This window comes from Rhinoderma darwinii, chromosome 8, assembly GCF_050947455.1.
Source record: "Rhinoderma darwinii isolate aRhiDar2 chromosome 8, aRhiDar2.hap1, whole genome shotgun sequence".
NCBI classification, from domain to species: domain Eukaryota; kingdom Metazoa; phylum Chordata; class Amphibia; order Anura; family Rhinodermatidae; genus Rhinoderma; species Rhinoderma darwinii.
The window spans coordinates 23,626,314-23,651,943 of NC_134694.1; the positions used below are offsets into that span (position 1 = coordinate 23,626,314).

At 40.1% G+C, this 25,630-nt stretch overlaps 1 protein-coding gene across 1 annotated transcript in view; it reads right to left on the reverse strand.

Annotated features, from left to right (window-relative positions):
- The window catches only part of ADGRD2 (adhesion G protein-coupled receptor D2), a 198,456-nt gene that overhangs the window by 138,625 nt on the left and 34,201 nt on the right, over positions 1–25,630 (reverse strand). The window contains exons 10-11 of the mRNA XM_075834574.1: positions 7,723–7,831; positions 6,469–6,527 (exon numbers count right to left, since the gene is read on the reverse strand). Coding sequence (XP_075690689.1) covers positions 6,469–6,527; positions 7,723–7,831 — 168 coding nt within the window. The remainder of the gene's footprint in view (positions 1–6,468; positions 6,528–7,722; positions 7,832–25,630) is intronic.

Consider the following 25,630-nt stretch of genomic DNA (forward strand, 5'->3'; position numbering starts at 1 on the left):
TAACTACTCCGGCACCATTATGATCAATGTCACCAGAAGAACAATATTACAAGGATAGGGAGGGATTGTGTGCGGTCATGGAGGATTCCTAGAAACGGAAATATCGGTAAGAAATAATTATATTTTATTCATCTTCCAAAACAGCACCACAGGAGAAATGTCCAATAACAAAAGGGAGGGACAACATCATAAAGGACTTTCCTCCCAAAGGTCTTTAACCGATAAAATATCCAGTCTGAAAAAGTGTGAGTCATAGCTCGGCAAATATGGATGTGCTAGCTCTCTTGGCCCAGGAGAAAGATACATCCCTGGTAGAATGGACTGAGTTATTCCGTACGAGGCAATCCCTGTGCTAGGTAATTTTCACAGATAGTATATAAACAAAAATCTTATCGAGATGGATTAAAAAACAACAACCTTTTTCTTTAAAAAAAACTATCTGTTTTCATCACTTTATTAGCTATTTTAGATTTATGCTAATGAGTAGCTTAATGCCCAAGTGGGTTTATACTTTAAACCATGTGGGTGTTGTACAGAGGTGTTGTACAGAGGAGTGTATGACCAATCAGCGTCATGCACTCCTCTCCATTCATTTAGTCAGCGCATAGGGATCCTTTTTACATCACTATGTGCTGTCTTATACTAACACATTAACGATACTGAAGTGTTTAGACAGTGAATAGACATTCCATGGGATGTCTATTCACAATCCCTGCACTTCGTTACTGTTTCTGTGGTAGTTAGAGCAGAGCAAGCGTAATCTCGTTGTAACCTGTCATCTACAGCGTAATCTCGCGAGATTACGCTTGCTCTGTTGTAAGTACCAGAAAAAGAGTAACGAAATGCAGAGATTGTGAATAGACATCCCGTGGAATGTCTATTCACTGTCTAAACACTTCAGTATCGTTAATGTGTTAGTATAAGACAGCACATAGTGATGTAAAAAGGATCCCTATGCGCTGACTAAATGAATGGAGAGGAGTGCATGACGCTGATTGGTCAGCGTCATACACTCCTCTGTAGAACGCCCACTTGGTCTAAAGTAAAAACACGCCCACTTGGGCATTAAGCAACTCATTAGCATAAATCTAAAATCGCTAATAAAGTGGTGAAAACAGATCGTTTTTTTAAATAAAAAGCACTGCTGTCACCTACATTATAGTGCCGATCTCCTTATGTAGGAGGTAGGGCACTTATAATGTGGTGACAGAGCCTCTTTAAATAACATTTGAAACTTTTTTTTCCTGCTACAGTATGCTGGAATGTCTGGATAACAGCGTCAGACATTTTATTCTTTAATATGGACATTTCAGAATCAAGGCTGTAAGATTAAGCTTTTTATGTTCTTGATGATGGATGGGACCCTGATGAAGCAAGTCCTAGAAGTCTAAGGGTATGTTCACACGCTGAGAGGCAGTTACGTGTGAAAAGACAGACTGTTAACAGCTGCCTCGTTTCACACGTAAAAGCTCCTCCTCGTAATTTACGAGGCGTCTGAGACGCTCGTAAACCTTGAGCCGTGCTTCATTGATTTCAATGAAGAACGGCTCAAATTACGTGGCAAAGAAGTGCCCTGCACTTCTTTGCCGAGGCAGTAAATTTACGGGTCGTCGTTTGACAGCTGTCAAACGACGACTCGTAAATAACAGGTCGTCTGCACAGTACGTCGGCAAACCCATTCAAATGAATGGGCAGATGTTTGCCGACGTATTGCAGCCCTATTTTCAGACGTAAAACGAGGCATAATACGCCTCGTATACGTCTGAAATTTGGCCGTGTGAACATACCCTAAAAGTATTGAGGGGTTCTCTAGCTTCAGTTTTAAGAAAAAAATAATTTTGTACCAACTCCTTTTGGACCACCAGGATCACTTTGGTCTTTTATGATAGGATATTCTGAGAAACCAGGGAAGAAGTGGAAATGGGGAGGTAGCAATGGGCCCACCTAAACTCCTATCTGTATGGTGCTCTACTCCGATGCAAAAATCCCTTAGATTCAGAGATAAGAATAGAACTTTGTGATTTCTCTGAGAAGTAAAAAGCTTTATCTGTGGATAACCACATTTTTCCATTATAAACTGGAATACACTGTCGTACAGACTCCATTCTCAGGGATTTAAATATTTTCTGTTCAGACAATTGGCCGGCACATTATACGACCCCTTCAAGTGGATTGCCGATAAGGATTCTTGCAGACAGATGCAATGACGTAGATCGGCTACAGTTGCCATGTTGTCTAAGTGTATCCAGACATGGTTCCTAGTTATAGATGACTCAATATCTTCAGTGCTTCCCATAATATCTTTAACTCTCGGAAGATTGATGGATGATTTTCCATTGTTGAGGGAAAGATGCCCTGGAAAGAAGAACACAAGCCTCTCTTGCTGGCATCCATGGCAACTGTTACTTCCAGAAACTGATGTCAAGTTTTTTTTTATTTAACCACCAGCAAAGAAATAACTTTAATTGATGGGTAAGGTGAAACTTCTTGTCCAGGAATAGTGAATTTTGTCCCAAAAAGATAGGATAAAAGTCTGTAGAGGTCTGTAGAGGTCTTTTATGGGCTTGACACAATACTACTGCTTGCAAATCCCAAAATTCACAAAGCATCCATTATGGATACCAGAGTTTGCCTTTGGAATGAGCATATTTTTCTTAAGACATTCTAAAGATTGCTAATCTTGAGGAAGAAAGAAAGATGGTTTCTGGGAGTTTAGTTGTCTACCCAGAAGATTATTCCATTTTATGGGTGAAAATCTGATTTCTCTTGTCTTCTTCATAGAAAGTAAAGAGACTAAAGGACCCACGATCAATAGATCGTCCATTTATGGGAAAACCTTAATTTCTTGTCTTCTCAGGATAGCCACTATTAATTTAGTGAAAATTCTTGGTGCTTATTAAATCCCAAAGGGGAGTTATGTGAACTACAATTGAACGTTTTTTTTTTTATCTTAAACGATACCAAACCGTAGGTAATTTTGATATTGTGGATGTACATGGATTTGATAACGTGCGTCCTCTATACTGATCATTGACTTCAAGTGATATCTTTCAACTAAGGGAATAGTGGACTTTATGAATGATCTTGAAGCGATGATAGGTCTTAACTTGTTTAATGTTTTCAGTTTTAGTATAATCCTGAAGGATCGGTGTGTTTTGTGACAAAAAACAGACGAGAATAAAGGACCAAACCTCTGTCTGAATAAGGACCGGTTCAGTAACATGCATGTGAAGAAGCCACTTTAAAGTGAGTCCCTACAATTTTGTTTTTTCTCTTAATTCTTGCTGAAAAATAGATGCTAAATCTGTGGCAACAAAATTTGTGAAAGGATAAGAGGAAATTTATTTTCTGTAGCCTTCTCGAATGAGTCTTATAATCCATTCGTTTTACAATCCCTTAGTTTGTTGAAATTTCACCTTCCTCTGGATTTTCCGCCGTATCCGACATTGGGTTACCCTCTAATTCCAACTCAGTCTTCCTCCAGATCAAATTTTTCTCTGTTTCGAAGTGGGAACAGATCCACTAGGATTATTAGCTAGAGAAAACAACTCTAAAAAAAAAACTGAATTTCTTGACAGGGATTTTAGGTCATCAATTGAAGTGGGATGTTTTTAAGATTTCGTTATACAGGCGTGACAGTTTTCTTATAGGTAAGGGATTACTTTTAGAAACAGATGACACATTTGTGCACATAAGCCTTTTCTCCCTTATATTTCTGGGAGGCATCCTTGTTTCCCTATAATAAAGGGGGAGAAAGCTATAAGCAACTCCAAGGGCCCAAAATAAAAAAAAAATATAGGCCATAGCAGTAAACTTACTGGACCATAGTTCACGCTGCACTCTGCAGATTCAGTTGGAGGGTAGACCTACTTCATGCAAAGTGAATACTTTTTCATACCTCAAAGGGGTATTCCTATCTTGCCAGACATTCATTACCCCTACCAGCTTGCTATTTGCATAACCTCCACAGGAATCAATGGAGAGAGACACCCACATGCGCGGCCACCTCTCCATTAATTTTCTGCTTGAATGATGCAGCTGCCTCACCAGGTGGGATGGGGGTCAGGCAACCCCCGTTCTGGACATAGGTACAGGTCCAGTAACTGGGCAGTGCAGCTGGGAGCAGAGTGTATTCACAGGCAGGAGCTGTGGAGCAGTCGACAGAGCTGAGAGAGGACCAGAGACTGCCTTTGCAACTGCTCAACGTTACATCCTAGGAGGCCCAGGAGAACAGAACAAGTCCTAGAGCTAAACATTGGTCTCAGAAGTAGCATGAGCAGGAGGAAACGTGATCAATCGGCCTCTGCTTCCCCGTCCAACAAAACCCTGCAACTGGTTACGAAATCCCACATTGGAACCTCTCTGCATTGCCCCTGTAGGGACAAGAAAACATTGGAGGAAGTGGTGGGGTTTAGTAATCTCTATTTTCATGTCCCTGTTATGGCTAGGATAAACCACCTCTGGTACGGTCATGAAGTTGAATAGAGAAAAAAAAGCTTATAATACATAGTGATTTTTTCATGATAAAACTGCTTAATTTATAAAAAGAAAAGTTCAGAATCCCTTTTAAAGACGTTAGGTTTTTTGGTACACTTTGTTCCTAAATCTTGCAATTATATGGGGCTATGTTTGAGTTTGTGCAACACTGCTAATAATTTTAACATTTACAAAATGACAAACATACAATCACAATTAAAAGAAGACGGGTAAGGCCTCATGCACATGTCTGTAGTTTTTATCCCCAATTACGGGTCCGTAATTGCGGATAAAATACTGACACATTCCTGTATATTTACGGGCGTGTGTCCGGGCCATAAAAATGAGCCGCAAAAAATACGACATTTCCTAATTGTTGCGTTTACGGACCGTGCTCCTATACTTATTACTGTGAGCAGGCTCCGCAAATGCGGATGACATTCAGAAGCCCGTCCTTGCAGTATTTGCTGACCGTAAATATGGCCGTAAATAATGCACTTACATGTGCATGGGGCCTAACACTGTACTGCACTATGACCTTTTGTGGGTTTACATCATATAGGCTGTTAGTGCGAAGGATGGAGATTTAAGAGCAGTGGGAAAACTATGCAAAATATTCTATCAGCATTTCAAAATTTATTTGGTTTGAGCAATGTACCTTAAAGATAACCCGTCACCGAGGTACAGGGTGCAATAATCATGCAGCTTTTACCTCTGTGACTCAGGAGCTACTGCTACCACTAAAAACAAACGGTGCCAGTCACTTTTTCGCCATCTATTTAAATGACAACTTCATTCTAAAATTTCCCTCATATTTGCCACTATGCTTGCACACAGCAGAATTAAGTATTTCCATCTTGTAAAGTGGTGGCATATCGCTAGAATGTGCTATCACTTTATGATCCGTGTGGGTATAACCTCTCTGGGACCTACACTGATCCTAAAAATGAAGGGGCCAAAGTGCTGATTTAGCGCTGCCTCCCCTTCTTTGTTTTTCCCTGCACAGTTAATCCGTAGGCCACCCGCTGCACAGAGAACTGAAGCGCGGCATAAAGGGAACCTGTCACTAGCATTTCACCTATTAAACCAGCAAAACCTGGTGGAAGTGGGTGAAAATGAATTTTCATGTAGCCTATAATTATCTTCTAAGTAGGATCTGTACCTTTAGTATTACGTTTTATTATTGTTCCCACACAGTTATATCTTGATTCCTCAAGTATTTCCGAGTTAACCCCGCCTCCTTACTTTTGATTGACAGCTCCTCGTCTCCCCTCAGCACACACAAAATCCCGCGCTTTTACATCGATGTCCTGTTCTGGTGCGTGCACACAACAGGTCATCATAGTGCCGCATGCACAGTAACTAGATTTGAGGTCCATATGAAGCTGGGAAGGGTGTCGGACCATACATTACGGGCACATGCGTGCTATCTCAGATGAGGTTTCGGCATTCACAGTTTTTGGAGATGGGTGGGCATAAGAAGAGAAATGAACGAGACTGCCGGATTATTACCATAAAAGGCGTGAAATGTTTGAAGACCGTTATTTACAGTCGGAGGAGGAGTTTAGGAGAGGGGATAACAGCAATGAACTTCTGACGGCAATGAACTTCTGAAAGCAGCGGCCACCGAGGGGAGAGTAGAGTTCAATAGGTGAAATACTGGTGACAGGTTCCCTTTGATTTAGAAGTTGGACCTCTGCCGAAAATAAAGTGATTGCATATCCTAACATTTTGTCTTCATTTTATAAGATGGGAATAAGCCTTTAATGCTTAGTGTGTTTGTGTTCATAAGTACAGTAACAAATATGGCTGCATTTTCACATTGGTGCCGTAACGGGCACAGATGGCGCATACAGTCCTGTGTTATAAGCCGGAGCATGACTTCTGATGTGTGTACCTCCATGCCAGATTCTCTTAAGTTTCCTTGGCACTGTCAACACAAATGTAAGCCCAATGAATTGTAACTGTATAAAATATTTATAAAATACTTACTGGATGCTAAAATCCCAAAAAACACAGACAGGATTGCGTTTGAGTTGGTCTGATCCACCCTATCAAACAAAGTAAGCAGACTTAATAAACTGACAGAGAATAATAGCTGTAAAACACAGTAAAACTTTGTAAATTGACCTAATAAATATTGGAAAACAATGTACCGGTTAATGTATATATCTAGGGTATTTCTGGCTGGTAAGCAAATTGCTCAGATTATTTTGCAGATATTAGATTTAAAACACTGAAAGATCCCTCAGGTAATTTAGTCTAGGTTCCCAATTCTATTCTAGGTTCACTCCCTCTGCTCCCTGTTTTTGCTAACCTACGGATAGTAGAGGGTGAGATAGATGGAAGAGAGTAACAACTGCATGATCAGACTACACACATGGTTTATTTGTAGTCTGTTACCATGGAGACTCATAGGTCTGCAAAAGAGCTGTAAACACAAAATGAAATATTTGTAATCAATACTATTAGTATCTTTTATTTCAGATTCTCTGGAGTAAAAAAAAAAGGATTAGTTGCAAAAGTGCACATGGTCTTTAATGAGTCATGGTCTCTGGATGTAAACAAGAATGTTTCTATACACTGACTGCTAACAGAGATCCAGAAAATGGCGGGAAATTGAAAAGCAATGCATATAAGAAAATGATAAAACTTTTGATTATACTATAAACAAACTTTATTTAAAAAAAAAAAATGGAAGATTCAAGCAGGACATCAATTTGCACTAAGTGTGCCACAAAAATATTTCATAAGAACAACAGAAATGTCAAACGCAGCTTCACAGTTTCCGTAAACAGGAAAACCGAAAAATATTTGAAAATAGAGAGCAACTAGGATATATTACACACATCCTATATTTTATTTACCCTTTGGCCATAATGGAGTAATTCGAGTCATCATTGCATAACTTGGGGAGAAAAGGGGTTTTGCTTCAATTATTATAAGAGTGGTTATTTTTACAGTAAAAGAACACACAGTGTTAACTAGATCAAGGGAACCTACCCAACTGTCTGTTTAGGGTTAGGAAAGTATATATTTTTTTCTCATTGTTTTGCGTCCTCTGGTTAAAACCTGATGAAGGCAGAATGTATGTGCCTGCTGCTGAGTTTACTTCTTTTAATGTGCCCCGCCAGCCCCTCTAGCCATGCCCCTGGAAGACCAGTCCTGCTTATGCACTACGTTGTGTGGGCACCCCTGCTACACACACACCTATATACCATTAAATGTGTGACTCTTAATACATACCGGGATCTCTTTGTGCCACAGATAATATTGTACAGATGTGCTGATTTCTTTCTCCCCAGCTATTACAGTTGAAGATATAACAGATGATCCAAGGTAAGTGCCCACGTGCCTGGAACAAGACATTAAACCAGGACATATCATAAATTCTATCTATTTTCAGAATGGATATTTTACATTGCAGCCAGGTATAGTTCAGAGCTTATTGATAGGTAATTGCACAGTGACATTAAAATGTATTTTCTGCCTTCCAGGTTTCCCAATTTTTATATTTCAGAAATCATCCATTATGACAGTCCAATATCAGACAATTGGACCCGGATTACTTGCATAACAGAGTTGGGGAATTAATTTAGGGAACAAAGTTATCAAACACCCACCGGTCTGAAAAAGTAAATGACATTAATTTCAGTATTGCTCTCATAAGCTCCTGTCAGCACTACTGAAATGACTGTATTAGTAAATACAGATGTAGCAAACTTTAACTTGACGTTTAACACGTTACATACCAAGATGCAGCAAACTTTAACTTGAAACTTAATATTACATGCAATTGAAAATGTCAAGTTAAAGGGGTTGTCCGTTTTCAGCAAATTAATGTTATTTTTTGTATAATTGCAATTTTCCAAAATACTTTCTGTATTAACTCCTCATAGTTTACAAGATCTCTGCTGCTTGTTATTCAATAGAAACATTCAGTGTTTACTTCCAGTGGATAAAATTCTGTCCATTGTCATGTGATGTACACACAAGTGATTGGCTCGTTACAGTATGTGTATCAGAGCTGTGCCTTCTAATGATCCCTGCACCTGTGTGTCCATCACATGACCATGGACAGAAATTTACCCACTAGAAGTAAACACTGAATGTTCCCACTGAATAAGAACCAGCATATATCCTGAAAACCATGAGGAATTAATACAAAAATTATATCTAGAAATGTTATAACTTTTAATTAGACAAAAAAAAATAACATTAATTTGCTAAAACCGAACAACCGTTTGCTTAGTTATGATACAGAGGAAGTAATCTTTAACTTGACTCTTAACACACGAAATACACTGTGGCTATAAACTAACTTTTTGTTGTGCGATATCCCACTGCAGGAAATTATCAAACTTTGCTACACCTGTATGTAATACGTTAACTTTCAAGTTAAACTTTGTTACATCTGCACTTGAATTCCACATAAACAATTCTGGAGCATCTTTTTTTTAGAGCTCAGCATTGTGCCGTTCTTTTGTTATTCCTCTTCCTCCTTGAAATGTATAAATATAGTTTGTGGGTAACTGGGCTAACCATTCTTTTTTTCAATTAGGTGTGTCCCTTTACAGTCTAAGGGTATAGGCACACGCAGGAATTTTGCAAGTGGAATCCGCCGCAAAATTCTGCCTCCCATCCATTTTAATGGGAATCGGATGCTTCTTTTTCCCCCTATCTGATTATTTCAGCTAGCGGGAAAAAGAAGCATCCTGCTCATTCTTCGTGCGGATTCTGCCAGAACCACTCATTGATATCAACGCGAGGGAGGAATCTTCCTGCCATCGGCAGGAAAAGTTCCGTGGCGGACTTTGCGGTGGGATCTGCCACGCAAAATCCGCCTTGTGAACTAGCCCTAACACTGTCAGCACTGATTGAAACATTCCAAATGCCTATGCAAACTTTGCTCACCGGAGCCTAATTCTACTTGTCAAGTGCAGCATTTAGTAGAATTACTTGCAACTCGCTAAACCATGGTAAGAGGTCTTATAATTTTAGGCAGGAAACAGTCAGGAGAGTAAATGGTCCGGTCGCTTAATCCTTTCAGGACCAAGGGTCATTGATGTCCCAATGACCCTGCCTAAATTTAAAGTTTTGGCATAAATTATTTTAAACTGTCTTAACTTTTGAACCACTTTGGATAACTTTACCATTTTTTTAGTTTTTTTTTTTAGAACAAATCACACTTTAAAAAAATATATATTTTTACTACATATGCAACACATATTTTATATTACAAACAAACAAGTGATCAAAAAAGTGCCAGATTTAGTGTAATTTATTAAATTAAACTAAATAGTCTAAATAGTTAATGCATGAATTAATTAACTAACTAACAATGTATTATCACGCTAACTAACCTATTATTCCTGCCTGCCTATTCTAACACTAAGGGTATGTTCACACGCAGAGCCAAAAACGTCTCAAAATACGGAGCGGTTTTAAAGAGAAAACAGCTCCTGATTTTCAGACATTTTTTGTGCCTTATGATTCTCACTGCGTTTTTCGCTGCGTTTTTTACGGCGTTTTTTACGGCTCCAAAAACGTCCCAAGAAGTGTCCTGCACTTTTTTTTTGCAGCCGTTTTTTTACGCGTAAAAAAACTGCAAAAAACGCTCCGTCTCCCACCATAAACATTTTTGGAGGATACGCTCATAACTGGAGCTACACAAGAGAGCACATTACCTTTAGTAGGAATAACTACAGCCAAATTCTTTAATTTTAGCCCACTGATCATTGCCGAGATGCTTAAAAGCGCCTTTTGTAAAGCAGAAGCAATGTAAAAAAAAAAGGGCACATATATAGGATTTCAATAGAGGTTAAAGCAATCATCCGGTCCAGAGCCAAAACTTTAAATGTGATGGAGTATATGGAGTAACATTACCTGGTGCTCTCTAGTTATGCCCCACTACCATGGATCTGACGTTTTAAGCTCCACTGTGTTTTCCAAAAATGGCCTCAGCACTTCTCATTTGACCATAAACATATGTCTCCCAGAGCAAGTAACACTTTGGCTAGGTGGATTCAAAGAACTGTATCTCACCTCCAAAAATATTTAAAAGTAACGAATAGAAGCTCCACAGAATCATTTGTAGACACAAGAGAAACAAGGAGTCATGCACTATTTAGTGTAAATGTGAAAAATATCAAATCTTTTATTATACAAAACATACTAGATAAAATAACAAAGAGGGTCCCATAAATATAAAGCTATACTGAGGCCACACGTAGATGTTTAATAAAATGCGAAACAATGGTATGTTCCATGTAAGCAAAAGAATGCACAATGGGTATAGTGTAGCATTATTGATGAATTTTGATATATATCCACATAAAAAGAATGGCAGTTAAGGAGTAAGTATACTAGAACAACAAAATTGACTGCTATTGTCTGGTATCCTTGTCAAAAAGGTGTGTATATATGGTAAGTAACGAGAAGGGAAGGGGTGAACAAGCCTCCTTTTCAAAAAAGTAGATGAAAAGATCCTAATAGGATAACTTACCCATGTGTGCTGAAGTACAACGTGAGCCCAGGTATAGAGCCCCGACACGCGTTTCGCATTTAATCGCTTTCTCAAGGGGTACTCTTTGTTATTTTATCTAGTATGTTTTGTATAATAAAAGATTTGATATTTTTTATATTTACACCAAATAGTGCATGACTCCTTGTTTCTCTTGTGTCTACAAAAAAACAAAAAACTTCTCATTTGAGCAGCTCTGGCCTTTCTGAGAAAAAAAGGAGTGTCTCGAACAGTGTGCATTGGGTAGTCTGAGAAGCACTGCGGCCATTTGTGTCCATGGACCGGAGGGTCGCTTTAACGTTGAACAAATAAAGAGTTATTTCCATATTAATTTCTCAAGGTTTTAAATATATCATTCAATAGGAACCTTCCTTGTTTACTTCCAGTGGACAAAAATCTGTCCTGGTCATGTGATGGACACACAGGTGCATGACTCGTTACAAGACATCTCTGATATACATACTGTCACTGCAATCAGTCCAGCACCCTTGTGGCCTTCACATGATCAAGACAATGAGGAATTGATATATTGGAAAATTGTTTGGAATCTGAAACCATGCTTAGAGCCCTCACTATACAACTCCCTGAACTGCAACCAGAGTTTTTAGCTGCTGGTAGTAAGCTGCTCTCACAGCCAGTCAGCAGAAGCATGAGTGTACTCAGGAATGATGATGGGCTGAGAGCAGCTGACAAAAGTCTTTCCTCACAACTACATACTTAGGTTGAAATAAAAGACATATCCATGACGCTCTGAGATTAATTATACATCATTCACTGCTAAATGTTCCTCCCAAATGTTGCTATATGCCACATTCTGAAACCATTAAAGTGGGAGCTTTTAGCATCCACTAGTTTAAAGGGGAATTTGCAGAATTGACAATTATTACCTATCCAAGGGATAAGTGATAATTGCTTTATCGCTGGGGGCCCCACCTATCACTATAACGTGGGTCCCAAACCGCTTGTTCCTCTGCTGGTCCGCAGTGATGACAAAATAATGGAGCGGTGGTCGAGCATGCATGATGCAGCTCTATTTAAAGTCTATGGGAATTACGGAAACAGCTGAGTACAGTGCTCGGCTGTTTCCATCCATTATAGACATTGAATGGAGCGTCGTGGGCATGCTTGACCGCCGCTTCATTCAAGCTCCTCCTCACTGCAGGGGTGCGATAAGGAAGAACAAGGGGGTTGGGTGCCCCGTTCTCATGATCAGTGGAAGTCCCAGCAGTGGGGCCCCCAGCGATCAGATAATTATCATTTATACTGTTGCATAGATGATAATTGTCAATTCTGGGACAACCCTATTAATTCAGAGAAGCATCTTAAAAATGCCTTTGTGTAAAGTTCCTTATGCCTCATAATAGGTTTTTCACAAAGTAGGTTTTTCTGTACTAACTGCTGGTTTGAGGTCATGCTACATCATGTCTATTGGGTTCAAGTCAGGACTTTGACTACACCAATCCAAATCTTTATGTAGACTTGCCGTTCAGTTTTTGTATAACTATCTTGATGCATAACCCAATTTAATTTCATTTTCCCCTTATGGACAGATGATTTGTCACTTGCCATGAGAATTTTTTTTTATTCAGAGTAGAATGCAAGTTGTACAGGTCTTGAGGCAAAAAGGTATCCCTATACCATCAAAATATCACAATGCTGATCCAAGAGGTAGGAGGATGATGAGGTTTATCAACCACACACATTAGTTATGCTTTATGACCTCTTAGGGTAACTAAACGTTTGACAATCACTAAAACTAAGCGGCAAAAGCGCTCGTTTTTTCCCGGAAAGCTGATGTATTGGAGTACGGGTTCATAGACTTTCTATTGAGCCCGTACTCCGATACATTGCTTTCCGGAAAAAACGAACAGAAACAATGCGGCTGAGCGCTCACACGAGCGCTTTTGCTGCTTCGTTTTAGTGATTTGTGGGGGTCTCAGTGCTCGGACTATGACATGTCAGAAGTTTGTCAAACGTTTAGTTACACTTTAGAGGCACTGTTACTGCCAGCTTCAGAGTAATAAAGTGAAACTACAGGGCCCCAATGCAAAATCTGTAACAGGGCCCTCTACCAGGTGCCATTTATAATACTGGTACACCGCTGAACTTCTTAATTGAAGTCTGAATCCGACTCCGGCACTGCAACTGTCTATGAAAGAAAATCATGAACAAATTCAAGGTGATTATGCTTTATGACATCATCAGGTGTGACTCATAAAAGATACTAAAAGGAGGAGATGGAGAACAGAGGAGGCCACTTGTGTAAGTGTCAGGGCTGTAAAAGCAAGAAGTATGGGTATTTAAGCTAGATATCAGTCAACAGTGTAAACACTTTATATACATCTGAAGATGCAGACATTCAGTGTTTGTGTGGTTAATATCCTTTTGAATGTACTTTTTCCTATTGTTGATGTAATCTTTGATAACAAAGATTGCAGTGAGGGTTATGAATGATGAGAGCATGATATACACTTTTCCTACAATGATCTAGCAACACCAAGGGATCTTAAGTGCTATATTGATCAATGGATCAATAAAACACTCACTGTAGCCTCATAGAATACTTGATACAATTTATACAGGTGTTCCTTGATAAAACGAAAGAACGTTATTATTTTCTCCCAGGCTTTTGACCTGGATATCCGTTCCTGCACATTGTTAGAGGATTGCTCTTCTTACAACACAGTATCATAGTTTCAAATAAAAAATAATTTAATTTGCGAATGTCGCGTTGCTTATTTCATTTACGAATTATACCATTTGTGTTAAAGTGTGGAGTACTGGTGCCCCTTGCAGTTCAGAGTGAATATTACAGGGAGTGAAATAGTTGCAGACTGTAAGTCAAGCTTTGGGTTTAGTGTCTTTTTGTAGTGCGACAGCAGATATTGTGTGACAATTATGGTCAGTTCACACGTTGCGTAAATACTGCGGATTTTTCGCAGCAAATACAGTAGCAGCAAAGTGGATGAGATAAAACAAATCTCATTCCCACGCTGCGTAAATACCGAGCGGAAAAAATGTTTAGAAATTGACCTGCAGTGCGTAAATTTATTCTGCAGCATGTCAATTGTATTTGCGTAATCGCTGCTTATTTGTTGCGGGTTTTCCCCTTTGAATTCAATGGGGAGGTAAAACCCGCAACAAATAGTTATTGTGTTTTGTTTGCCGCCGGTTCGCTGCGATTCCACCGCAAAAAAATGCAACTCTGCAAAAAAAATACAGCCTCCTGGGATGACGTTTCATCGCATGTGACCGCTGCAGCCAAGCACAGGCTGTAGCAGTGGTCACACGGGATGAAACATCATCCTAGGAGGCTGGCCTGGATGATGTCAGAGGGTCGGCCTCCTAGGATGACGCTTGTGACCGCTGCTTCAGCCAATCACAGGCTGCAGCGGTCTCCTGGGATAAAAAGTCATCCCATGAGGCCGGCCTGTTAGCCGGTCGGTTATGTGCTGAAGTTAAACCGCAGCGGACATTCCAGGCGAAAAACTGCACCACAGTTTGGTGCAGTTTTTCGCCTGGAATTCCCTGCGGAGCAAAGTACGTGTGTGCTATTACGTAGCGTATCCGCCCCATGTGAACTCAGACATACATTCCACAGGGATACTAAGTCTCATGTGCATGCAACTTTTATGGGAAAATCTAGTCACTATTGCACAACACATACTAGTCCTTCTCAATTAATTAGAATATCATAAAATTTGTTATTTATTTCAGTAATTCAATTCAAAAAGTGAAACTCATATATTATATAGATTCATTACACACAGAGTGATCTATTTCCAGCATTTGTTTCTTTTAATGTTGATGATTATGGCTAACAGTTCATGAAAACCCAAAATTTAGTGACTCAGAAAATTAGAATATTATATAAGCGAAATTTCAAAAATGATTTTTAGTACAGAAGTGTTGGTCTACTGAAAAGTCTGTCCAGTATCTGCACTCAATACTTGGTCTTTGCTCCTTTTGCATAAATTACTGCATCAATGCAGCGTGGCATGGAGGTGATCAGCCTGTGGCACTGCTGAGGTGTTATGGAAGCCCAGGTTGCTTTGATAGCGGCCTTCAGCTCGTCTGCATTGTTGGGTCTGGTGTCCCTCATCTTCCTCTTGTAAAAACCACATAGATTCTCTATGGGGTTTAGGTCAGGCGAGTTTGCTGGCCAATCAAGCGCAGTGATACTGCGGTTATTAAACCAGGTATTGGAACTTTTGGCAGTGTGGGCAGGTGCCAAGACCTGCTGGAAAATGAAATCAGCATCTCCATAAAGCTTGTCAGCAGATGGAAGCATGAAGTACTCGAAAATTTCCTGGTAGACAGCTGTGTTGACTCTGGACTTGAGTCCACAAGGACTAAAGGGGAAGAAGCACCCCAACATTTGTAAAAACAATTTCTTCCGAGTACAGCAATACCCCATATGTGGTCATAAACCGCTGTTTGTCAAAGGGCAGGGCTCAGAAGGGAAGGAGAGCCATTTGACTTTTGGAGCTCAAATTGAGCTGGAATGGTTTGCGGAGGCCATGTCGCATTAGCAAAGACCATGAGGGGTTAAAACACTGGAAACCCCCACAAGTGACCCCATTTGGGAAACCACACCCCCCATGGAAATTATCTAGGGGTATAGTGAGTATTTTGAGCGCACAGGTTTTTTGCAGAAATTATTGGAAGTAGGCTGTGAAAATGAAAATCAAAATTTTTTCCAATATAATGTAGGTTTAACAATTCTTTTTACATTTCCACAGGAACTAAAAGAGAAAAAGCGCCCCAACAATTGTAAATCAATTTCTCCCGAGTACGGCATTACCCTATATACGATCATAAACTGCTGTTTGGACACACGGTAGGGCTCAGAAGGGAATGAGTGCCATTTGGCTTTTAGAACGGTTTCTGGGAGCCATGTCGCATTTGCTGAGCCCCTCTAGTACTAGAACAGTGGAAACACCCCAAAAGTGACTCCAGTTGGGAGACTATACCCCTTGAGGAATCATATAGGGGTATAGAGAGAATTTTGTCCTCAAAAGTTTTTTTGCTGAATTAATTAGAATTAAGCCGTGAAAATGAAAATTGTTATTTTTTTCCAATAAGATGTAATTTTAGATCAAAAAGAAGAAAGAAGAAAAAGCACCCCATCATTTGTAAAGCAATGCCTCCCGAGTATGGTAATACTCCATATGTGGGTGTAATCTACTGTTTAGACATATGGGAGGGTTTAGAAGAAAAGGAGTGGCATTTCACTTTTGGGACGTAGATTTTGCTGGAATGGTTTGCGGACGCCATGTCGCATTTGCAAAATCCCTGGTCTACCAAAATAAATAATATAAATAAAAAAATAAGCCATTTTAGAAACTACACCCTAAAGGCATTTATTAAGGGGTGTAGTGAGCATTTAGACCCCACAGGTGTTTTTTAGAAATTAATACACAGTGAATGATGCAAAGTGAAAATGGCCATTTTTCCACTAACCTTTCACTGCTCAATATGTTGTGCCCAGCTTGTGCCACTGGAGAATCTTACCCCATAAATTGTTAAGCGGGTTCTCTCGGGTATGGCAATGCCTTACATGTGGATGTAAACTGCTGTTTGGGCACACTATGGCTTAGAAGGGAAGGACCGCCATTTGGAGCGTGGATTTTGCTTGGTAGTAGTTTTGTTTGAGTATTACTGGTATTTCAGTTTATACTGTGCGGGCATATGTAATCCATGCGGAGTACATCAGGGCATAATAAGAGGGTATAATAATGGGGTAAATAATACGATTATCCATAGATGTGTGTTACGCTGTCAAGCAATCCGTTATGCACAGGTCAGTGTCACACTAATAAATTGAGTCATTCTTATTCCCCTTTTGTAACACTCTGCACCTTTTGGGGACTTTTCCCCCTTTGTAGTTCGGGAAATTTTTCTGGGAAAATGTTGCGCTGGTATAATACGGGCGCCCTCGCTTCCAGCGGATGTGCAATGTCCCTTCCCTTTCTAATTCCTAAATACTAGGGCCCTGAAACTGAAGGAATGTTCCCCTCCGGCCTGCACATCGGGATGTTTTTTCATCACCGCATTACTAGTGCCATAACTTTGTTTTTCGGTTGATAGAGCTGTATGAGGGCTTGTTTTTTGCGAGTCAAGCTGTGGATTTTATTGGTACCAGTTTGGGACACATACAACTTTGTGATCTCTTTTTATTTCATTTTTTGGAAGAGGAAATGACCAATAACAAGCAATTCTGGAATTGTTTTTTATTGGTTTTTTTTCAGCATTCACAGTGCACCATAAATTACATGTTAACTTTAGGGGGGATTCACACGAGCGTGTATTGGGTCCGTGCGGGCCGCGTGGTATTCACGCGCCACGCACAGACCAATACAAGTCTATGGGGCAGTACAGACAGTCCGTGCTTTTTGCGCAGAGTTTGTCAACTGCGCAAAAAGCGCGACATGCTTAATATCTCCGCGTATTTTGCGCATCACGCACCCATTGAAGTCAATGGGTGCGTGAAAACCACCGTGCGAACCGACTGAAACAGCGCACCAGCTGTCAAAAGGATGAATGTAAACAGAAAAGCACCACGTGCTTTTCTGTTTCCAAACATCCAAACGGAGTGTCTTTGAGATGAGCGAACCCGGACAACCGAACCGAACTTCACCGGGTTCGGCCGAACTCGTTTTGGCCGAACCCGGCAAAAAAAATTCCGGTACGCGACGTCAGGAGATAGTCACTGTCCAGGGTGCTGAAAGAGTTAAACTGTTTCAGCACCATGGACAGTGACTTCCTATCCCAATATACATGAACCTGTAAAAAAAAAACGAAGTTCTGACTTACCGATAACTCCTGCCTTCTTCCTCCAGTCTGACCTCCCGGGATGACAATTCAGTCCAAGTGACAGCTCCAGCCAATCACAGGCCAAGCACAGGCTGCAGCGGTCACATGGACTGCCGCGTCATCCAGGGAGGTGGGGCCCGATGTTAAGAGAGGCGCGTCACCAAGGACGCGTCACCAAGGCAACGGCCGGGAGGGAAGTTCTCGGTAAGTACAAACTTTTTCTTTTTTTTTAACAGGTTTCTCGATATTGTGTTCGGCATTCACTGTCGAGGGTGCTGAAAGAGTTACTGCCGATCAGTTAGCTCTTTCAGCACCTTGGACAGTGACGGGCGTCGACTAGCCTCATCTCTATGATGGCGGCTGCGCGAAAATCACGCAGCCGCGCATCATACACGGATGACACACGCAGCTGTCAAGTGGTTTTTGCGCACGCAAAACGCCTCATTTTTTGCGCGCGCAAAAACGCAACGTTTGTCTGAATCTGCCCTTATATAGTTGTTTTTTCATGTATTGCAGCTTTTGCACAATAAAATGACTTTTTAAAAAAAAAAAATCATTTGACCCATAACTTTTTTATTTTTTGCGTGGACAAAGCTTTGTCAGGGATTTTATTTTGCGGGTCGGGCTGTCTTATTTATTGGTACTATTTTGGGGTAAATGTGACTTTTTGATCATTTTTTGAGAGGAGATGTGACCTAAAAACAGCGATTCTGGCGTTGATTTAAAACATTTTTTACGGCGTTCACCGTGCGGGATAAACTATGTAAATGTTTTAATTTTTGGGTCGTTACGGATGCAGCGATATATATAGTATCTTTTATTATTCGAAAAAATGAAAAAAATAACTTATTATGGGAAAAAGTCAATTTTGGGCTTTTTCATTTTAAACCTAATTTTTACAACATTTTTATTACTTTTTTTTAAATTTATTTTTTGTCCCACTAGGGGACTTGAAGACCTGTACTTCTGATAGCTATTCTAATACACTGCACTACATACGTAGTGCAGTGTATTAGAGCTGTCAGTTACACACTGACAGCAAGCTTATGGGGACCCACCAGAGGCCCCATAGGCTTCCGTACAAGGCAGACACGGAGGCCGTTGTTAGGATTCTGGTTGCCATACCAACCATCGGCTCCCCAGCTGTCTCGTCGCAGGTGTGCCAGTCGGCTACAAACTCCTCAGATAATGCGCTCTCGATCGAGCGCAGTATCTGAGGGGTTAATTGGCCAGATCGGAGACTAGCTCCAGTCCTGCCCGTTACAGCAGGGTGTCAGCTGTAACATACAGCTGACACCCGGCAGTGATGGTGCGGGCTCTGCTTCCGAACCCGCACTGTCACCGCGACGTAACTGTACTGTGGGAACCCATTCCCGACAGCGCCATATATATATATATATATATATATATATATATACACGGCAGATGTTGAGAAGGGATTAATAAAGAAGTTGTTTGGTTTCCAGTCTACCTCCAATAATTCCAACCACATTAGATGTGCACATTTGCATATGACATGTGTAAATAATATGCCCTCATTGAGAGGGTAAAATATTGCTTCTGTGGTAGGGTAGCCAACCGTCCGTAATTTTAAGGACAGTGCGCAAAAAATGGGGTTTTTCTTCTGACATCTGCAGTGTACGGCAGAAAAAACACTGTCCACAAATTATAATTTTTTTCAGAGTCTGCACTGCGCACACGCTAAATTGATATGCACATTGCAAACAAGACAGAAGCGGCACGCAGAGGGGGCGAGGTCACGGCTGTAACTCACGGGGACCAGTCACATGAGACGTCACGTGACTCACGTCATTGACGTCGCACATGACGCCACCACACTGGGAGGCATATCGCGGTGACCACACCCCCACCACCGCTAAGACCGTGCTCTGCCTTTTAGTGTAGTGGCGTCACGTGCGACGTCACTGACAAGGTGCGGATGTGCGGCGTGAAGAGGCATATTTTCAGATTCCGCTGGACTTCTGCTATATACGCTATATATATGGACAGTGCCCACAGTGATGATGGGATAATATGCAGGGATGATGAAGATTATATACAGGGATGATGGATGGAATATACAGGGATGATGGCTGGTATATTCAGGAATGATGAGGGTTATATACAGAGATGATCATCATCCCTGTGTATATATATATATATATATATATATATATATATACATACACACGAACGGAAGCAGCACTCCCAAAGTATGATCCAATATAAAACTTTTATTCACCCAGAGGCTTCTATGAACACTGGGTGAATAAAAGCTCTTTATTGGATCATACTTTTGAAGTGCTGCTTCTGTTCATAGATGGATAGTTTGCTGTAGGTGAAGTGGTCTTTTGCCTGGAAGCTTGCACCCGCCAAAAAGGATTTCCTTAGGCTGGGTTCACACGAGCACATTAACGTCCGTAATGGACGGACGTATTTCGGCCGGAAGTCCCGGACCGAACTCTGTGCAGGGAGCTGGGCTCCTAGCATCATAGATATGTACGATGCTAGGAGTCCCTGCCTCTCTGCAGGACAACTGTCCAGTACTGTAATCGTTTTCAGTACGGGACAGTAGTTCCACGGAGAGGCATGGACTCCTAGCGTCGTACATAACTATGATGCTAGGAGCCCGGCTCCCTGCACTGAGTTCGGTCCAGGACTTCCGGCCGAAATACGTCCGTCCATTACGGACGTTAATGTGCTCGTGTGAACCCAGCCTTACTGTCCAGCTTCATTGTTTGGCTGACATATCTCTCTTTATATATCTCCTTCTCTCCCTTTATATATCTCCTTCTCTCTCTTTATATATCTACTTCTCTCTCATTATATATCTCCCTCTCTCTCTCATTATATATCTCCTTCTCTCTCTTTATATATCTCCTTCTCTCTTTATATATCTCATTCTCTCTCTTTATATATCTCATTCTCTCTCTTTATATCTCCTTCTCTCTCTTTATATATCGCCTTCTCTCTCTTTATATATCGCCTTCTCTCTTGTCATATATCCCCTTCACTCTCTTTATATATCTCCTTCTCTCTCTTTATATATCACCTTCTCTCTCTTTATATATCTACTTCTCTCCCTTTATATATCTCCTTCTCTCTCTTTATATATCTACTTCTCTCTCATTATATATCTCCCTCTCTCTCTCTTTATATATCTCCTTCTCTCTCTTTATATATCTCCTTCTCTCTCTTTATATATCTCATTCTCTCTCTTTATATATCTCATTCTCTCTCTTTATATCTCCTTCTCTCTCTTTATATATCGCCTTCTCTCTCTTTATATATCGCCTTCTCTCTTGTCATATATCCCCTTCTCTCTCTTTATATATCTCCTTCTCTCTCTTTATATATCGCCTTCTCTCTCTTTATATATCTCCTCTCTTGTCATATATCTCCTTCTCTCTTGTCATATATCTCCTTCTCTCTTGTCATATATCTCCTTCTCTCTTTTTATATATCTCCTTCTCTCTCTCTTTATATATCTCCTTCTCTCTCATTATATATCGCCTTCTCTTTCTTTATACGGTTGTGTAGCAAGGGGGGGGGCAGGCGGGGCATGTGCCCCGGGCACAACTTAAAGGGGGTGCCAGCGCAACCTCCTCCTGCACTATAATTGTACCTGTGTCTATAGGACACAGATACAATTAGAAGTAATGAATGGCCGGGTAAGTTTCGTGCCCGTCCATTCAGCTCTTTTGTACGAGTCGCGCTTCCGTCGCTGAAAGGCGCTGACTGACAGGGAAAGTCATTCTGCCCAGCCAATCAGCACCTTTCATAGACGCTTCGTTCAACCCCCTGGAGACCTGCGCAGAAGAGAGCAAGTCTCCATTGCTGCTGGCTGGCGTGGGAACGGGATTAAGGTGAGTTTGAATAGTTGTTTTTTTTAATTGTAATAAAAAGGTGTGTGGCTGTATCTACAGGGGCGGCTTTATCTACAAGGGGAACTTTATCTACGGGGGGGGGGCTTTATCTACACGGGGGGCTTTATCTACAGGGGGCGTGTCTTTCTACTCGGGGGCTATATACTGGGGTGGGCTATCTATGGAGCACCATATACAGGGGTGGGCTATATCTACAGGGGGGCTATATACAGGGGTGGGCGATCTATGGAGCACTATATACAGGTCTGGGCTATATCTACAGGGGGGCTATATACAGGGGTGGGCTATCTGTGGAGCACTATATACAGGGGTGGACTTTATGTGGAGCACTATATACAGGGGTGGGCTATTTCTACAGGGGGACTATATACAGAGGTGGGCTATCTGTGGAGCACTATAGGGTGAGCTATTTGTGGGACACTACAGGGGTGGGCTATATGGGGGCACTATCTATGGGGGGCACTATCTACAGGGGGCTCTATTGCAGGCACTATCTACAGGGGGCACAGTGTGTTTGTGTGTGGGACACGGTGTATGGTGCTATTATATTTAGGGGCGTAGTGTGTGGTATAATGAGAACTTTATCTTTATTTATAGGTGTAGAAATGTTGGAAAAGTGAGAAGCTGAAGACATCTGAGCGGCAAACTGCAGAAATGGGCTGTGATACGGGAGAAGTCATCATAGAGGTCTGGATCGGATGGAGAAAAAGAGTCTGAAACGTCACCGGTGAGTCACTTAATGTAAATGTTTATTCTGCCTCTAATCAGTAATGTAGTCACTGTATGATCTGCAGCGAGATGATGGTGGTATGATTATATGATTTATTTTTTGTGAAACAGCATCTCCCAGCATATCCTCACCATTGTTCAGGCCATGCTGGGAGCTGTAGTTTTACGCCGTACAAACCTATACGGCAGGGGTTGTACTAAATTGAGCTTTATTTGTGCTGGTGTTGTATTTATGTACTGAGCTTGGTTCTGGTATTGTATTTATGTACTGAGCTTGGTTCTGGTGCTGTGTATAGAACTATATTGCTTGTAAAATGTACAAATGTTTTTATGCTCGAGTTACATAAAAAGAAATGTGTAAAAGAAATGACACGTCATTGATTGGTAGAGAAAACAAACACGGCGACGGGGAAGGAGATATCGGGAAAGAGGTTGGGGGGGCGCCAAACTGAATCTTTGCCCCGGGTGCTGGAGAACCCAGTTACGCCTCTGCTTTATATATCACCTTCTCTCTCTTTATATATTTCATTCTCTCTCATTATATATCGCCTTCTCTCTCTTTATATATCACCTTCTCTCTCTTTATATATTTCATTCTCTCTCATTATATATCGCCTTCTCTCGCTTTATATATCTCCTTCTCTCTCTTTATATATCGCCTTCTCTCTCATTATATATCGCCTTCTCTCTCTTTATATATCTCCTTCTCTCTCTTTATATATCTCCTTCACTCTCGTTATATATCTCCTTCTCTCTCTTTATACACCTCATTCTCTCTCTTTATATATCTTCTTCTCGCTCTTTATATTTCGCTTTCTCTCTCTTTATATATCTCCTCTCTCTTTATATATCACCTTCTCTCTCTTTATATATCGCCTTCTCTCTCTTTATATATCTCCTGTCTCTTTATATATTTCCTCTCTCTTTATATCTCCTTCTCTCTCTTTATATCTCCTTCTCTCTCTTTATATATCTTCTCTCTCTTTATATCTTCTTCTCGCTCTTTATATTTCGCTTTCTCTCTCTTTATATATCTCCTCTCTCTTTATATATCGCCTTCTCTCTCTTTATATATCGCCTTCTCTCTCTTTATATATCTCCTGTCTCTTTATATATTTCCTCTCTCTTTATATCTCCTTCTCTCTCTTTATATCTCCTTCTCTCTCTTTATATATCTCCTCTCTCTTTATATATCGCCTTCTCTCTCTTTATATATCTCCTCTCTCTTTATATATCGCCTTCTCTCTCTTTATATATCTCCTTCTCTCTCTTTATATATCTCCTCTCTCTTTATATATCTTCCTCTCTCTTTATATATCGCCTTCTCTCGCTTTATATATCTCCTTCTCTCTCTTTATATATCGCCTTCTCTTTCATTATATATCGCCTTCTCTCTCTTTATATATCTCCTTCTCTCTCTTTATATATCTCCTTCACTCTCGTTATATATCTCCTTCTCTCTCTTTATACACCTCCTTCTCTCTCTTTATATATCTTCTTCTCGCTCTTTATATTTCGCTTTCTCTCTCTTTATATATCTCCTCTCTCTTTATATATCGCCTTCTCTCTCTTTATATATCTCCTGTCTCTTTATATATTTCCTCTCTCTTTATATATCTCCTTCTCTCCCTTTATATATCGCCTTCTCTCTCTTTATATATCTCCTTCTCTCTCTTTATATATCTCCTCTCTCTTTATATATCGCCTTCTCTCTCTTTATATATCTCCTTCTCTCTCTTTATATATCTCCTCTCTCTTTATATATATTGCCTTCTCTCTCTTTATATATCTCCTTCTCTCTCTTTATATATCTTCCTCTCTCTTTGTATATCTCCTCTCTCTTTATATATCTTCTCTCTCTTTATATCTCCTTCTCTCGCTTTATATATCTCCTCTCTCTTTATATATCGCCTTCTCTCTCTTTATATATCTCCTCTCTCTTTATATATCGCCTTCTCTCTCTTTATATATCTCCTTCTCTCTCTTTATATATCTCCTCTCTCTTTATATATATTGCCTTCTCTCTCTTTATATATCGCCTTCTCTCTCTTTATATATCTCCTTCTCTCTCTTTATATATCTCCTCTCTCTTTATATATCTTCCTCTCTCTTTATATATCTCCTCTCTCTTTATATATCTTCTCTCTCTTTATATCTCCTTCTCTCGCTTTATATATCTCCTCTCTCTTTATATATCGCCTTCTCTCTCTTTATATATCTCCTCTCTCTTTATATATCGCCTTCTCTCTCTTTATATATCTCCTTCTCTCTCTTTATATATCTCCTCTCTCTTTATATATATTGCCTTCTCTCTCTTTATATATCGCCTTCTCTCTCTTTATATATCTCCTTCTCTCTCTTTATATATCTCCTCTCTCTTTATATATCTTCCTCTCTCTTTATATATCTCCTCTCTCTTTATATATCTTCTCTCTCTTTATATCTCCTTCTCTCGCTTTATATATCTCCTCTCTCTTTATATATCGCCTTCTCTCTCTTTATATATCTCCTCTCTCTTTATATATCATCTCTCTCTTTATATATCTCCTTCTCTCTCTTTATAGCTCCTCTCTCTTTATATATCGCCTTCTCTCTCTTTATATATCTCCTCTCTCTTTATATATCTTCTCTCTCTTTATATCTCCTTCTCTCTCTTTATATATCTCCTCTCGCTTTATATATCGCCTTCTCTCTCTTTATATATCTCCTTCTCTCTCTTTATATATCGCCTTCTCTCTCTTTATATATCTCCTTCTCTCTCTTTATATATCTCCTCTCTCTTTATATATCTCCTCTCTCTTTATATATCTCCTCTCTTTATATATCTTCTCTCTCTTTATATCTCCTTCTCTCGCTTTATATATCTCCTCTCTCTTTATATATCGCCTTCTCTCTCTTTATATATCTCCTCTCTCTTTATATATCTCCTCTCTCTTTATATATCTTCTCTCTCTTTATATCTCCTTCTCTCGCTTTATATATCTCCTCTCTCTTTATATATCGCCTTCTCTCTCTTTATATATCTCCTCTCTCTTTATATATCATCTCTCTCTTTATATATCTCCTCTCTCTTTATATATCATCTCTCTCTTTATATATCTCCTTCTCTCTCTTTATAGCTCCTCTCTCTTTATATATCGCCTTCTCTCTCTTTATATATCTCCTCTCTCTCTTTATATATCTCCTCTCTTTATATATC